Source organism: Scyliorhinus torazame, chromosome 6, assembly GCF_047496885.1.
Source record: "Scyliorhinus torazame isolate Kashiwa2021f chromosome 6, sScyTor2.1, whole genome shotgun sequence".
Lineage (NCBI taxonomy): Eukaryota > Metazoa > Chordata > Chondrichthyes > Carcharhiniformes > Scyliorhinidae > Scyliorhinus > Scyliorhinus torazame.
In genome coordinates this window covers 11,375,001-11,390,463 of record NC_092712.1, presented here as the reverse complement: position 1 = coordinate 11,390,463, position 15,463 = coordinate 11,375,001, and the positions used below count along the sequence as shown (strand labels likewise).

The window sequence follows — 15,463 nt, the reverse complement described above, 5'->3', positions numbered from 1 at the left end:
GATCTGAGGGTCTTCAAATAGCTGCTTCACTTGATTTGTATTAGAACATAGAACATAGAACAATACAGCGCAATACAGGCCCTTCGGCCCACGATGTTGCACCGAAACAAAAGCCATCTAACCTACACTATGCCATTATCATCCCTATGTTTATCCAATAAACTTTTAAATGCCCTCAATGTTGGCGAGTTCACTACTGTAGCAGGTAGGGCATTCCACGGCCTCACTACTCTTTGCGTAAAGAACCTACCTCTGACCTCTGTCCTATATCTATTACCCCTCAGTTTAAGGCTATGTCCCCTCGTGCCAGCCATATCCATCCGCGGGAGAAGGCTCTCACTGTCCACCCTATCCAACCCCCTGATCATTTTGTATACCTCTATTAAGTCTCCTCTTAACCTTCTTCTCTCCAACGAAAACAACCTCAAGTCCATCAGCCTTTCCTCATAAGATTTTCCCTCCATACCAGGCAACATCCTGGTAAATCTCCTCTGCACCCGCTCCAAAGCCTCCACGTCCTTCCTATAATGCGGTGACCAGAACTGTACGCAATTCTCCAAATGCGGCCGTACCAGAGTTCTGTACAGCTGCAACATGACCTCATGACTCCGGAACTCAATCCCTCTACCAATAAAGGCCAACACTCCATAGGCCTTCTTCACAACCCTACCAACCTGGGTTGCAACTTTCAGGGATCTATGTACATGGACACCTAGATCCCTCTGCTGATCCACACTTCCAAGAACTTTACCATTAGCCAAATATTCCGCATTCCTGTTATTCCTTCCAAAATGAATCACCTCACACTTCTCTACATTAAACTCCATTTGCCACCTCTCAGCCCAGCTCTGCAGCTTATCTATGTCCCTCTGTAACCTGCAACATCCTTCCGCACTGTCGACAACACCACCGACTTGAGGGTCGTCTGCAAATTTACTCACCCACCCTTCTGCGCCCTCCTCTAGGTCATTTATATAAATGACAAACAGCAACTGCCCCAGAACAGATCCTTGTGATACGCCACTTGTAACTAAACTCCATTCTGAACATTTCCCATCAACCACCACCCTCTGTCTTCTTTCAGCTAGCCAATTTCTGATCCACATCTCTAAATCACCCTCAATCCCCAGCCTCCGTATTTTATGCAATAGCCTACCGTGGGGAACCTTATCAAACGCGTTACTGAAATCCATATACACCACATCAACTGCTCTACCCTCGTCTACCTGTTCAGTCACCTTCTCAAAGAACTCAACAAGGTTTGTGAGGCATGACCTACCCTTCACAAAGCCATGCTGACCATCCCTAATCATATTATTCCTATCTAGATGATTATAAATCTTGTCTCTTATAATCCCCTCCAAGACTTTACCCACTACAGACGTGAGGCTCACCGGTCTATAGTTGCCGGGGTTGTCTCTACTCCTCTTCTTGAACAAAGGGACCACATTTGCTATCCTCCAGTCCTCTGGCACTATTCCTGTAGCCAATGGTGACATAAAAATCAAAGCCAAAGGCTCAGCAATCTCTTCCTTGGCTTCCCAGAGAATCCTAGGATAAATCCCATCAGGCCCCGGGGACTTACCTATTTTCAGCCTGTCCAGAATTGCCAACACCTCTTCCCTACGTACCTCAATGCCATCTATTCTAATAGCCTGGGTCTCAGCATTCTCCTCCACAACATTATCTTTTTCCTGAGTGAATACTGACGAAAAATATTCATTTAGTATCTCGCCTATCTCTTCAGACTCCACACACAACTTCCCATCCCTGTCCTTGACTGGCCCTACTCTTACCCTAGTCATTCGCTTATTCCTGACATACCTATAGAAAGCTTTTGGGTTTTCCTTGATCCTTCCTGCCAAATACTTCTCATGTCCCCTCCTTGCTCGTCTTAGCTCTCTCTTTAGATCCTTCCTCGCTACCTTGTAACTATCCATCGCCCCAACTGAAACTTCACACCTCATCTTCACATAGGCCTCCTTCTTCCTCTTAACAAGAGATTCCACTTCTTTGGTAAACCACGGTTCCCTCGCTCGACGCCTTCCTCCCTGCCTGACCGGTACATACTTATCAAGAACACGCAGTAGCTGATCCTTGAACAAGCTCCACATATCCAGTGTGCCCAACACTTGCAGCCTACTTCTCCAACCTACCCCTCCCAAGTCATGTCTAATGGCATCATAATTGCCCTTCCCCCAGCTATAACTCTTGCCCTGCGGGGTATACTTATCATTTTCCATCACTAACGTAAATGTCACCGAATTGTGGTCACTGTCCCCAAAGTGCTCTCCTACCTCCAAATCTAACACCTGGCCTGGTTCATTACCCAAAACCAAATCCAATGTGGCCTCGCCCCTTGTTGGCCCGTCAACATATTGTGTCAGGAAACCCTCCTGCACACATTGTACAAAAAACGACCCATCTAATGTACTCGAACTATATCTTTTCCAGTCAATATTTGGAAAGTTAAAGTCTCCCATAATAACTACCCTGTTACTTTCGCTCTTATCCAGAATCATCTTCGCCATCCTTTCCTCTACATCCCTAGAACTATTAGGAGGCCTATAGAAAACTCCCAACAGGGTGACCTCTCCTTTCCTGTTTCTAACCTCAGCCCATACTACCTCGGAAGAAGAGTCCCCATCTAGCATCCTCTCCGCCACCGTAATACTGCTCTTGACTAGCAGCGCCACACCTCCCCCTCTTTTGCCTCCTTCTCTGAGCTTACTAAAACACCTAAACCCCGGAACCTGCAACAACCATTCCTGTCCCTGCTCTATCCATGTCTCCGAAATGGCCACAACATCGAAGTCCCAGGTACCAACCCATGCTGCCAGTTCCCCTACCTTATTTTGTATACTCCTGGCATTGAAGTAGACACACTTCAAACCACCTACCTGAACACTGGCCCCCTCCTGCAAAGTCAAATCTGTGCTCCTGACCTCTATACTCTCATTCTCCCTTACCCTAAAACTACAATCCAGGTTCCCATGCCCCTGCTGCATTAGGTTAAACCCCCCCAAAGAGCACTAACAAATCTCCTCCCCAGGATATTTGTGCCCCTCAGGTTCAGATGTAGACCATCCTGTCTGTAGAGGTCCCACCTTCCCCAGAAAGAGCCCCAGTTATCCAGAAATCTGAATCCCTCCCGCCTGCACCATCCCTGTAGCCACGTGTTTAATTGCTCTCTCTCCCTATTCCTCATCTCCTTATCACGTGGCACGGGCAACAACCCAGAGATAACAACTCTGTTTGTTCTCGTTCTGAGCTTCCATCCTAGCTCCCTGAAAGCCTGCCTGACATCCTTGTCCACTTTCCTACCTATGTCGTTAGTGCCAATGTGGACCACGACTTGGGGCTGCTCCCCCTCCCCCCGAAGGACCCGGAAAACACGATCTGAGACATCACGTACCCTTGCACCTGGGAGGCAACATACCAAACGTGAGTCTCTCTCGCTCCCACAAAATCTCCTATCTGTGCCCCTGACTATCGAGTCCCCAATTACTAATGCTCTGCTCCTCTCCCCCTCCCCTCTGAGCAACAGGGACAGACTCCGTGCCAGAGGCCCGTAACCCATGGCTTACCCCTGGTAAGTCGTCCCCACCACAAGTATCCAAAGCGGTATACTTGTTTCTCAGGGGAACGACCGCAGGGGATCCCTGCACTGACTGCTTCTTCCCAGTCCCTCTTACAGTTACCCACCTATCTCCAATCTTTGGTGTAACTAATTCCCTGAAGCTGCTATCTATGACCCCCTCTGCCTCCCGAATGATCCAAAGTTCATCCAACTCCAGCTCCAGTTCCCTAACTCGGTCTTGGAGGAGCTGGAGATGGCTGCACTTCCTGCAGGTAAAATCAGCAGGGTCACTAACGGCATCCCTCCTTTAGCCTTTCGCTTGTCTCCAGAGAAGCTGCCCGTACAATAGTATCACTTTGTCACCTGTCTGACTTGGAAAAGAGTGCGCACTGGGAGACAGGCCGATGGGACCTCAGCTTCCCTTTCTCTCAACCCTTCCCCAAACCCACTGCCTCTCTGCCTTTATCTCTGGTCTCCAGGGAAGCGAGGAATGCTGGATCAGTCTTTCTCCCAAACCCTGCACTGAGGCCAGCTGCTCAGTGCCGCGCTGGGCCCCGACCTGTTCTCGAGGTGAGCAGAGCCATGACGCTGTGACCGAGGTGACTTACACTGTTTCTGTCCCCAGGGAGGGTGATGGCGTTGGACGCTGCTGTCGTTATGAACCAGTTCCGCACGGCTCGGCCGGACAAACGGTACCTGCAGCATTTGAGGTGGGTGTCCCACCAACGGTAGCGGGGCAGACCCCGCAATCTGTCCTCACGGGTGATTCCAACCAAACATCATGGATTTCCCAGCTCCAAGACAGGTGGCGGCTTTGTCAGGGTGGGTCACAGGGGCCTGGGAACATTCCGGAACCGAACTTACCCCCTGAGTAATGGTGCAGGGTGTTGACAGGAAGCAGTAAGAGTCGGAGGAAACCTGAGGAGACGTGCTCGACTCTGGGGACAGGGCCTGATTCTGGGATCAGACCCGGATTCTGGGGTCAGACACGGATTCTGGGGTCAGACACGGATTCTGGGATCAGGCCCGGATTCTGGGATCAGACACGGATTCTGGGGTCAGACACGGATTCTGGGATCAGGCCCGGATTCTGGGGTCAGGCCCGGATTCTGGGGTCAGACACCGGTTCTGGGATCAGGCCCGGATTCTGGGGTCAGACACGGATTCTGGGGTCAGACACGGATTCTGGGGTCAGGCCCGGATTCTGGGATCAGACACGGATTCTGGGATCAGGCCCGGATTCTGGGATCAGGCCCGGATTCTGGGATCAGGCCCGGATTCTGGGGTCAGACACGGATTCTGGGGTCAGACACGGATTCTGGGATCAGGCCCGGATTCTGGGATCAGACACGGATTCTGGGATCAGTCACGGATTCTGGGATCAGGCCCGGATTCTGGGATCAGGCCCGGATTCTGGGGTCAGGCCCGGATTCTGGGGTCAGACACGGATTCTGGGATCAGGCCCGGATTCTGGGGTCAGACACGGATTCTGGGATCAGGCCCGGATTCTGGGATCAGACACGGATTCTGGGATCAGGCCCGGATTCTGGGGTCAGGCCCGGATTCTGGGGTCAGACACGGATTCTGGGGTCAGGCCCGGATTCTGGGGTCAGGCCCGGATTCTGGGGTCAGACACGGATTCTGGGATCAGGCCCGGATTCTGGGGTCAGGCCCGGATTCTGGGGTCAGACACGGATTCTGGGATCAGGCCCGGATTCTGGGATCAGGCCCGGATTCTGGGATCAGGCCCGGATTCTGGGGTCAGACACGGATTCTGGGGTCAGGCCCGGATTCTGGGGTCAGACACGGATTCTGGGATCAGGCCCGGATTCTGGGATCAGGCCCGGATTCTGGGGTCAGGCCCGGATTCTGGGGTCAGACACGGATTCTGGGGTCAGGCCCGGATTCTGGGGTCAGACACGGATTCTGGGATCAGGCCCGGATTCTGGGATCAGGCCCGGATTCTGGGATCAGACACGGATTCTGGGATCAGGCCCGGATTCTGGGGTCAGACCCGGATTCTGGGATCAGGCCCGGATTCTGGGATCAGACACGGATTCTGGGGTCAGGCCCGGATTCTGGGATCAGACACGGATTCTGGGATCAGGCCCGGATTCTGGGGTCAGGCCCGGATTCTGGGGTCAGACACGGATTCTGGGGTCAGGCCCGGATTCTGGGATCAGGCCCGGATTCTGGGGTCAGACACGGATTCTGGGATCAGGCCCGGATTCTGGGATCAGGCCCGGATTCTGGGGTCAGACACGGATTCTGGGGTCAGACACGGATTCTGGGATCAGGCCCGGATTCTGGGGTCAGACACGGATTCTGGGATCAGGCCCGGATTCTGGGATCAGGCCCGGATTCTGGGGTCAGACACGGATTCTGGGATCAGACACGGATTCTGGGGTCAGACACGGATTCTGGGATCAGGCCCGGATTCTGGGGTCAGACACGGATTCTGGGGTCAGGCCCGGATTCTGGGGTCAGACACGGATTCTGGGGTCAGACACGGATTCTGGGATCAGGCACGGATTCTGGGATCAGGCCCGGATTCTGGGGTCAGGCCCGGATTCTGGGGTCAGACACGGATTCTGGGGTAGGCCCGGATTCTGGGGTCAGGCCCGGATTCTGGGGTCAGGCCCGGATTCTGGGGTCAGACACGGATTCTGGGATCAGGCCCGGATTCTGAAGTGAAATGAAAAATCGCTTATTGTCACAAGTAGGCTTCAAATGAAGTTCCTGTGAAAAGCCCCTAGTCGCCACATTCCGGCGCCTGTTCGGGGAGGCTGGTACGAGAATTGAACCCGTGCTGCTGGCCTGCCTTGGTCTGCTTTAAAAGCCAGCGATTTAGCCCTGTGCTAAACATCCCCTGACCACAGGAGATTCTGCATTCTGGGGTTCGAGCTGAGGCTGCAGTTGATCAAGGTGGCCGCTTGTCACAGCAAATAAATCTTAAACAATAGATTTCCACACCCCACCTCCCCAACTCAACCCCCCCTCCCCAACACAACCCCCCCCTCCCCAACTCAACCCGCCCTCCCCAACTCAACCCCACCTCCCCAACACAATCCCCCCTCCCCAACTCAACCCCACCTCCCCAACACCACCCCCCCTCTCCAACTCAACCCCCCCTCCCAACACCCCCCTCCCCAACACCGCCCTCTCCCCAACTCAACCCCCCCTCCCCAACACAACCCCCCCTCCCCAACTCAACCCCCCTCCCCAACACCGCCCTCTCCCCAACACAACCCCCCCTCCCCAACTCAACCCCCCTCCCCAACACAACCCCCCCTCCCCAACTCAACCCCCCCTCCCCCAACACAACCCCCCCTCCCCAACTCAACCTCCCCTCCCCAACTCAACCCCCCCCTCCCCAACACCGCCCTCTCCCCAACACAACCCCCCCTCCCCAACTCAACCCCCCTCCCCAACACAACCCCCCCTCCCCAACTCAACCCCCCCTCCCCAACACAACCCCCCCTCCCCAACTCAACCCCCCCTCCCCAACTCAACCCCCCTCCCCAACACCGCCCTCCTCCCCAACTCAACCGCCCTCTCCCCAACACAACCCCCCCTCCCCAACTCAACCCCCCCTCCCCAACACCGCCCTCTCCCCAACACAACCCCCCCCTCCCCAACACAACCCCCCCTCCCCAACACCGCCCTCTCCCCAACACAACCCCCCCTCCCAACTCAACCCCCCCTCCCCAACACAACCCCCCCTCCCCAACACAACCCCCCCTCCCCAACTCAACCCCCCCTCCCCAACTCAACCCCCCCTCCCCAACTCAACCCCCCCTCCCAACTCAACCCCCCCTCCCCAACACAACCCCCCCTCCCCAACTCAACCCCCCCTCCCCAACACAACCCCACCTCCCCAACACAACCCCCCCCTCCCAACACAACCCCCCCTCCCCAACTCAACCCCCCCTCCCCAACACAACCCCACCTCCCCAACACAACCCCCCCTCCCCAACACAACCCGCCCTCCCCAACTCAACCCCCCCTCCCCAACACAACCCCCCATCCCCAACACCACCCCCCTCCCCAACACCACCCCCCCTCCCCAACACCACCCCCCCTCCCCAACACCACCCCCCCTCCCAACACCACCCTCCCTCCCCAACACCACCCTCCCTCCCCAACACCACCCCCCCTCCCCAACACCCCCCCCTCCCCAACACCCCCCCCTCCCCAACACCCCCCCCTCCCCAACACCCCCCCTCCCCAACACCCCCCTCCCCAACACCCCCCCTCCCCAACACCCCCCCTCCCCAACACCCCCCCTCCCCAACACCGCCCCTCCCCAACACCCCCCTCCCCAACACCGCCCCTCCCCAACACCCCCCCTCCCCAACACCCCCCCTCCCCAACACCCCCCCTCCCCAACACAACCCCCCCTCCCCAACTCAACCCCCCCACCCCAACACAACCCCCCCTCCCCAACTCAACCCCCCCCTCCCCAACACAACCCCCCCTCCCCAACTCAACCCCCCCTCCCCAACACAACCCCACCTCCCCAACACAACCCCCCCTCCCCAACACAACCCCCCCCTCCCCAACTCAACCCCCCCTCCCCAACACAACCCCACCTCCCCAACACACCCCCCCTCCCCAACACAACCCGCCCTCCCCACTCAACCCCCCTCCCCAACCACCCCCCTCCCCAACACACCCCCCATCCCCAACACCACCCCCCCTCCCCAACACCACCCCCCCTCCCAACACCACCCCCCCTCCCCAACACCACCCCCCCTCCCCAACACCACCCCCCTCCCCAACACCACCCTCCCTCCCCAACACCACCCTCCCTCCCCAACACCACCCTCCCTCCCCAACACCACCCCCCTCCCCAACACCCCCCCCTCCCCAACACCCCCCCCTCCCCAACACCCCCCCCTCCCCAACACCCCCCCTCCCCAACACCCCCCCTCCCCAACACCCCCCCTCCCCAACACCCCCCCTCCCCAACACCCCCCCTCCCCAACACCCCCCCTCCCAACACCCCCCTCCCCAACACCCCCCCTCCCCAACACCCCCCCTCCCCAACACCCCCCTCCCCAACACCCCCCCTCCCCAACACCCCCCCTCCCCAACACCGCCCCCTCCCCAACACCCCCTCCTCCCCAACACCCCCTCTCCCAACACCCCCCTCCCCAACACCCCCCTCCCAACACCCCCCCTCCCCAACACCCCCCCTCCCCAACACCCCCCCCAACACCCTCCCTCCCCAACACCGCCCCCTCCCCAACACCCCCCTACCTCCCTCCCCAACACCCCTCCCCAACACCCCCCCAACACCCCTCCCCAACACCCCTCCCCAACACCCCCCCCTCCCCAATACCCCTCCCCCTCCCCAACACCCCTCCCCCTCCCCAACACCCCTCCCCCTCCCCATACCCCCTCCCCCTCCCCAACACTCCCCCTTCCCCTCCCCAACACCCCCCTCTTCCCCAACACCCCCCCTCCCCAACACCCCCCCTCCCAAAACCCCCACCTCCCCAACACCCCTCCCAACAACCCCCCCTCCCCAACACCCCCCCTCCCCAACACCCCCCCTCCCCAACACCCCTCCTCCCCAACACCCCTCCTCCCCAACACCCCCCCTCCCCAACACTCCACCTCCCCAACACTCCCCCTCCCAACACCGCCCCCTCCCCAACACCCACCCCACCTCCCTCCCCAACACCCCCCCCCCCCGCCTCCACAACACCCCCCGACTCCACAACAACCCCCCCCCCCAACACCCCCCCCCCCCCCCCCCCCCCCCCCCCCCCCCCCACCCCAACACATTCCTCCCCAAAACCATTCCCCTCCCTCGGCTGTACCTGTCCGGGAGTGTTTGATGGGGACAGTGTAGAGGGAGCTTTACTCTGTATCTAACCCCGTGCTGTACCTGTCCTGGGAGTGTTTGAAGGGGACAGTGTAGAGGGAGCTTTACTCTGTATCTAACCCCGTGCTGTACCTGTCCTGGGAGTGTTTGACGGGGACAGTGTGGAGGGAGATTTACTCTGTATCGAACCCCATGCTGTACCTGTCCTGGGAGTGTTTGATGGGGACAGTGTCAAGGGAGCTTTACTCTGTATCTAACCCCGTGCTGTACCTGTCCTGGGAGTGTTTGATGTGGACAGTGTAGAGGGAGCTTTACTCCGTCTCTAACCCCGTGCTGTACCTGTCCTGGGTGTGTTTGATGGAGACAGTGTAGAGGGAGCTTTACTCTGTATCTAACCCCGTGCTGTACCTGTCCTGGGAGTGTTTGATGGGGATAGTGTAGAGGGAGCTTTACTCTGTCTCTAACCCTGTGCTGTACCTGTCCTGGGAGTGTTTGATGGGGACAGTGTAGAGGTAGCTTTACTCTGTATCTAACCTCGTGCTGTACCTGTCCTGGGAGTGTTTGATGGGGACAGTGTAGACGGAGCTTTACTCTGTATCTAACCTCGTGCTGTACCTGTCCTGGGAGTGTTTGATGGGGACAGTGTAGAGGGAGCTTTACTCTGTATCTAACCCCGTGCTGTACCTGTCATGGGAGTGTTTGATGGGGACAGTGTAGAGGGAGCTTTACTCTGTATCTAACCCCGTGCTGTACCTGTCCTGGGAGTGTTTGATGGGGACAGTGTAGAGGGAGCTTTACTCTATATGTAACCCCGTGCTGTACCTGTCCTGGGAGTGTTTGATGGAGTCAGTGTTGAGGGAGCTTTACTCTGTATCTAACCCCGTGCTGTACCTGTCCTGGGAGTGTGTGATGGGGATAGTGTAGAGGGAGCTTTACTCTGTATCTAACCCAATGCTGTACCTATCCTGCGAGTGTTTGAGGGGACAGTGTAGAGGGAGCTTTACTCTGTATCTAACCCCGTGCTGTGCCTGTTCTAGGAGTGTGTGATGGGGACATGTAGAGGGAGCTTTACTCTGTATCTAACCCTGTGCTGTACCTGTCCTGGGAGTGTTTGATGGGGACAGTGCAGAGGGAGCTTTACTCTGTATCTAACCCCGTGCTGTGCCTGTCCTGGGAGTGTGTGATGGGGACAGTGCAGAGGAAGCTTTACTCTGTATCTAATCCCGTGCTGTACCTGTCCTGGGAGTGTTTGATGGGGACAGTGTAGAGGGAGCTTTACTCTCTATCTAACTCCGTGCTGTACCTGTCCTGGGAGTGTTTGATGGGGACAGTGTAGTGGGAACTTTACTCTGTATCTAACCCCGTGCTGTATCTGTCCTGGGAGTGTTTGATGGAGACAGTGTAGAGGGAACTTTACTCTGTATCTAACCCCGTGCTGTACCTGTCCTGGAGTGTTTGATGGAGACAGTGTAGAGGGAACTTTACTCTGTATTTAACCCCGTGCTGTACCTGTCCTGGGAGTGTTTGATGGGGACAGTGTAGAGGGAGCTTTACTCTGTATCTAACCCCGTGCTGTACCTGTCCTGGGAGTGTTTGATGGGGACAGTGTAGAGGGAGCTTTACTCTGTATCTAACCCCATGCTGTACCTGTCCTGGGAGTGTTTGATGGGGACAGTGTAGAGGGAGCTTTACTCTGTATCTAACCCCGTGCTGTTCCTGTCCTGGGAGTGTTTGATGGGGACAGTGTAGAGGGAGCTTTACTCTGTATCTAACCCCGTGCTGTAACGTTCCTGGGGGTATTTGATGGGGACAGTGTAGAGGGAGCTTTACTCTGTATCTAACCCCGTGCTGTACCTATCCTGGGGGTATTTGATGGGGACAGTGTAGAGGGAGCTTTACTCTGTATCTAACCCCGTGCTGTGCCTGTCCTGGGAGTGTTTCATGGGGACAGTGTAGAGGAGCTTTACTCTGTATCTAACCCCGTGCTGTACCTGTCCTGGGAGTGTTTGATGGGGACAGTGTCGAGGGAGCTTTACTCTGTATCTAACCCCGTGCTGTGCCTGTCCTGGGTGTGTGTGATGGGGACAGTGTAGAGGGAGCTTTGCTCTGTATCTAACCCCATGCTGTACCTACCCTGCGAGTGTTTGAGGGGACAGTGTAGAGGGAGCTTTACTCTGTATCTAACCCCGTGCTGTGCCTGTCCTGGGAGTGTGTGATGGGGACATGTAGAGGGAGCTTTTCTCTGTATCTAACCCTGTGCTGTACCTGTCCTGGGAGTGTTTGATGGGGTCATAGAACATAGAAAATACAGCACAGAACAGGCCCTTCGGCCCACGATGTTGTGCCGAACCTTTGTCCCAGATTAATCATAGACTATCATCGAATCTACAGTGCAGAAGGAGGCCATTCGGCCCCCTGAGTCTGCACCAGCTCTTGGAAAGAGCACCCCACCCAAACTCAACACCTCCACCCAACACCAAGGGCAATTTGGACATTAAGGGCAATTTATCATTGGCCAATTCACCTAACCCGCACATCTTTGGACTGTGGGAGGAAACCGGAGCACCCGGAGGAAACCCACGCAGACACGGGGAGAACGTGCAGACTCCGCACAGACAATGACCCAAGCCGAAATCGAACCTGGGACCATGGATCTGTGAAGCAATTGTGCTATCCACAATGCTACCGTGCTGCCCTTAAGAACAAATAAATCTACACTATATCATTTTCCCGTAATCCATGTACCTATCCAACAGCTGCTTGAAGGTCACTAATGTTTCCGACTCAACTACTTCCACAGGCAGTGCATTCCATGCCCCCACTACTCTCTGGGTAAAGAACCTACCTCTGATATCCCTCCTATATCTTCCACCTTTCACCTTAAATTTATGCCCCCTTGTAATGGTGTGTTCCACCTGGGGAAAAAGTCTCTGACTGTCTACTCTATCTATTCCCCTGATCATCTTATAAACCTCTATCAAGTCGCCCCTCATCCTTCTCCGCTCTAATGAGAAAAGGCCTAGCACCCTCAACCTTTCCTCGTAAGACCTACTCTCCATTCCAGGCAACATCCTGGTAAATCTTCTTTGCACCTTTTCCAGAGCTTCCACATCCTTCCTAAAATGAGGCGACCAGAACTGTACACAGTACTCCAAATGTGGCCTTACCAAAGTTTTGTACAGCTGCATCATCACCTCACGGCTCTTAAATTCAATCCCTCTGTTAATGAACGCGAGCACACCATAGGCCTTCTTCACAGCTCTATCCACTTGAGTGGCAACTTTCAAAGATGTATGAACATAGACCCCAAGGTCTCTCTGCTCCTCCACAATGCCAAGAACTCTACCGTTAACCCTGTATTCCGCATTCATATTTGTCCTTCCAAAATGGACAACCTCACACTTTTCAGGGTTAAACTCCATCTGCCACTTCTCAGCCCAGCTCTGCATCCTATCTATGTCTCTTTGCAGCCGACAACAGCCCTCCTTACTATCCACAACTCCACCAATCTTCGTATCGTCTGCAAATTTACTGACCCACCCTTCAACTCCCTCATCCAAGTCATTAATGAAAATCACAAACAGCAGAGGACCCAGAACTGATCCCTGCGGTACACCACTGGTAACTGGGATCCAGGCTGAATATTTGCCATCCACCACCACTCTCTGACTTCTATCGGTTAGCCAGTTCGTTATCCAACTGGCCAAATTTCCCACTATCCCATGCCTCCTTACTTTGTGCAGAAGCCTACCATGGGGAACTTTATCAAATGCCTTACTAAAATCCATGTACACTACATCCACTGCTTTACCTTCATCCACATGCTTGGTCACCTCCTCAAAGAATTCAATAAGATTTGTAAGGCAAGACCTACCCCTCACAAATCCGTGCTGACTATCCCTAATCAAGCAGTGTCTTTCCAGATGCTCAGAAATCCTATCCTTCAGTACCCTTTCCATTACTTTGCCTACCACCGAAGTAAGACTAACTGGCCTGTAATTCCCAGGGTTATCCCTAGTTCCTTTTTTGAACAGGGGCACGACATTCGCCACTCTCCAATCCCCTGGTACCACCCCTGTTGACAGTGAGGACGAAAAGATAATTGCCAACGGCTCTGCAATTTCATCTCTTGCTTCCCATAGAATCCTTGGATATATCCCGTCAGGCCCGGGGGACTTGTCTATCCTCAAGTTTTTCAAAATGCCCAACACATCTTCCTTCCTAACAAGTATTTCCTCGAGCTTACCAATCTGTTTCACACTGTCCTCTCCAACAATATCGCCCCTCTCATTTGTAAATACAGAAGAAAAGTACTCATTCAAGACCTCGCCTATCTCTTCAGACTCAATACACAATCTCCCGCTACTGTCCTTGATCGGACCTACCCTCGCTCTAGTCATTCTCATATTTCTCACATATGTGTAAAAGGCCTTGGGGTTTTCCTTGATCCTACCCGCCAAAGATTGTTCATGCCCTCTCTTAGCTCTCCTAATCCCTTTCTTCAGTTCCCTCCTGGCTATCTTGTATCCCTCCAATGCCCTGTCTGAACCTTGTTTCCTCAGCCTTACATAAGTCACCTTTTTCCTCTTAACAAGACATTCAACCTCTCTTGTCAACCATGGTTCCCTCACTCGACCATCTCTTCCCTGCCTGACAGGGACATACATATCAAGGACACGTAGCACCTGTTCCTTGAACAAGTTCCACATTTCACTTGTGTCCTTCCCTGCCAGCCTATGTTCCCAACTTATGCACTTCAATTCTTGTCTGACAACATCGTATTTACCCTTCCCCCAATTGTAAACCTTGCCCTGTTGCACGTACCTATCCCTCTCCATTACTAAAGTGAAAGTCACAGAATTGTGGTCACTATCTCCAAAATGCTCCCCCACTAACAAATCTATCACTTGCCCTGGTTCATTACCCAGTACTAAATCCAATATTGCCCCTCCTCTGGTTGGACAATCTACATACTGTGTTAGAAAAGCTTCCTGGACACACTGCACAAACACCACCCCATCCAAACTATTTGATCTAAAGAGTTTCCACTCAATATTTGGGAAGTTAAAGTCGCCCATGACTACTACCCTATGACTTCTGCACCTTTCCAAAATCTGTTTCCCAATCTGTTCCTCCACATCTCTGCTACTATTGGGGGGCCTATAGAAAACTCCTAACAAGGTGACTGCTCCTTTCCTATTTCTGACTTCAACCCATACTACCTCAATAGGCTGATACTCCTCGAACTGCCTTTCTGCAGCTGTTATACTATCTCTAATTAATAATGCCACCCCCCCACCTCTTTTACCACCCTCCCTAATCTTATTGAAACATCTATAACCAGGGACCTCCAACAACCATTTCTGCCCCTCTTCTATCCAAGTTTCCGTGATGGCCACCACATCGTAGTCCCAAGTACCGATCCATGCCTTAAGTTCACCCACCTTATTCCTGATGCTTCTTGCGTTGAAGTATACACACTTCAACCCATCTCCGTGCCTGCAAATACTCTCCTTTGTCAGTGTTCCCTTCCCCACTGCCTTGCTTTGGCGTCCTGAATATCGGCTACCTTAGTTGCTGGACTACAAATCCGGTTCCCATTCCCCTGCCAAATTAGTTTAAACCCTCCCGAAGAGTACTAGCAAACCTCCCTCCCAGGATATTGGTGCCCCTCTGGTTCAGATGCAACCCGTCCTGCTTGTACAGGTCCCACCTTCCCCAGAATGCGCTCCAATTATCCAAATACCTGAAGCCCTCCCTCCTACACCATTCCTGCAGCCACGTGTTCAACTGCACTCTCTCCCTATTCCTAGCCTCGCTATCACGTGGCACCGGCAACAAACCAGAGATGACAACTCTGTCTGTCCTGGCTTTCAACTTCCAGCCTAACTCCCTAAACTTGTTTATTACCTCCACACCCCTTTTCCTACCTATGTCGTTGGTACCAATGTGCACCACGACTTCTGGCTGCTCCCCCTCCCCCTTAAGGATCCTGAAGACACGATCCGAGACATCCCTGGCCCTGGCACCCGGGAGGCAACATACCTTCC

The 15,463-nt window shown here is 54.5% G+C and overlaps 1 protein-coding gene across 3 annotated transcripts in view; it reads left to right on the top strand.

Annotated features, from left to right (window-relative positions):
* Nucleotides 1-4,209: 4,209 nt before the first annotated feature.
* Nucleotides 4,210-15,463, top strand: part of LOC140424670 (flap endonuclease 1-like) — a 210,634-nt gene continuing 199,380 nt past the window's right edge. For 2 of the 3 annotated variants that reach the window (XM_072507935.1, XM_072507933.1), the window contains exon 1: nucleotides 4,210-4,290. In XM_072507935.1, coding sequence (XP_072364036.1) covers nucleotides 4,214-4,290 — 77 coding nt within the window. In that variant the 5' untranslated portion in view covers nucleotides 4,210-4,213. The remainder of the gene's footprint in view (nucleotides 4,291-15,463) is intronic. The other variant, XM_072507934.1, reaches the window with a different exon arrangement.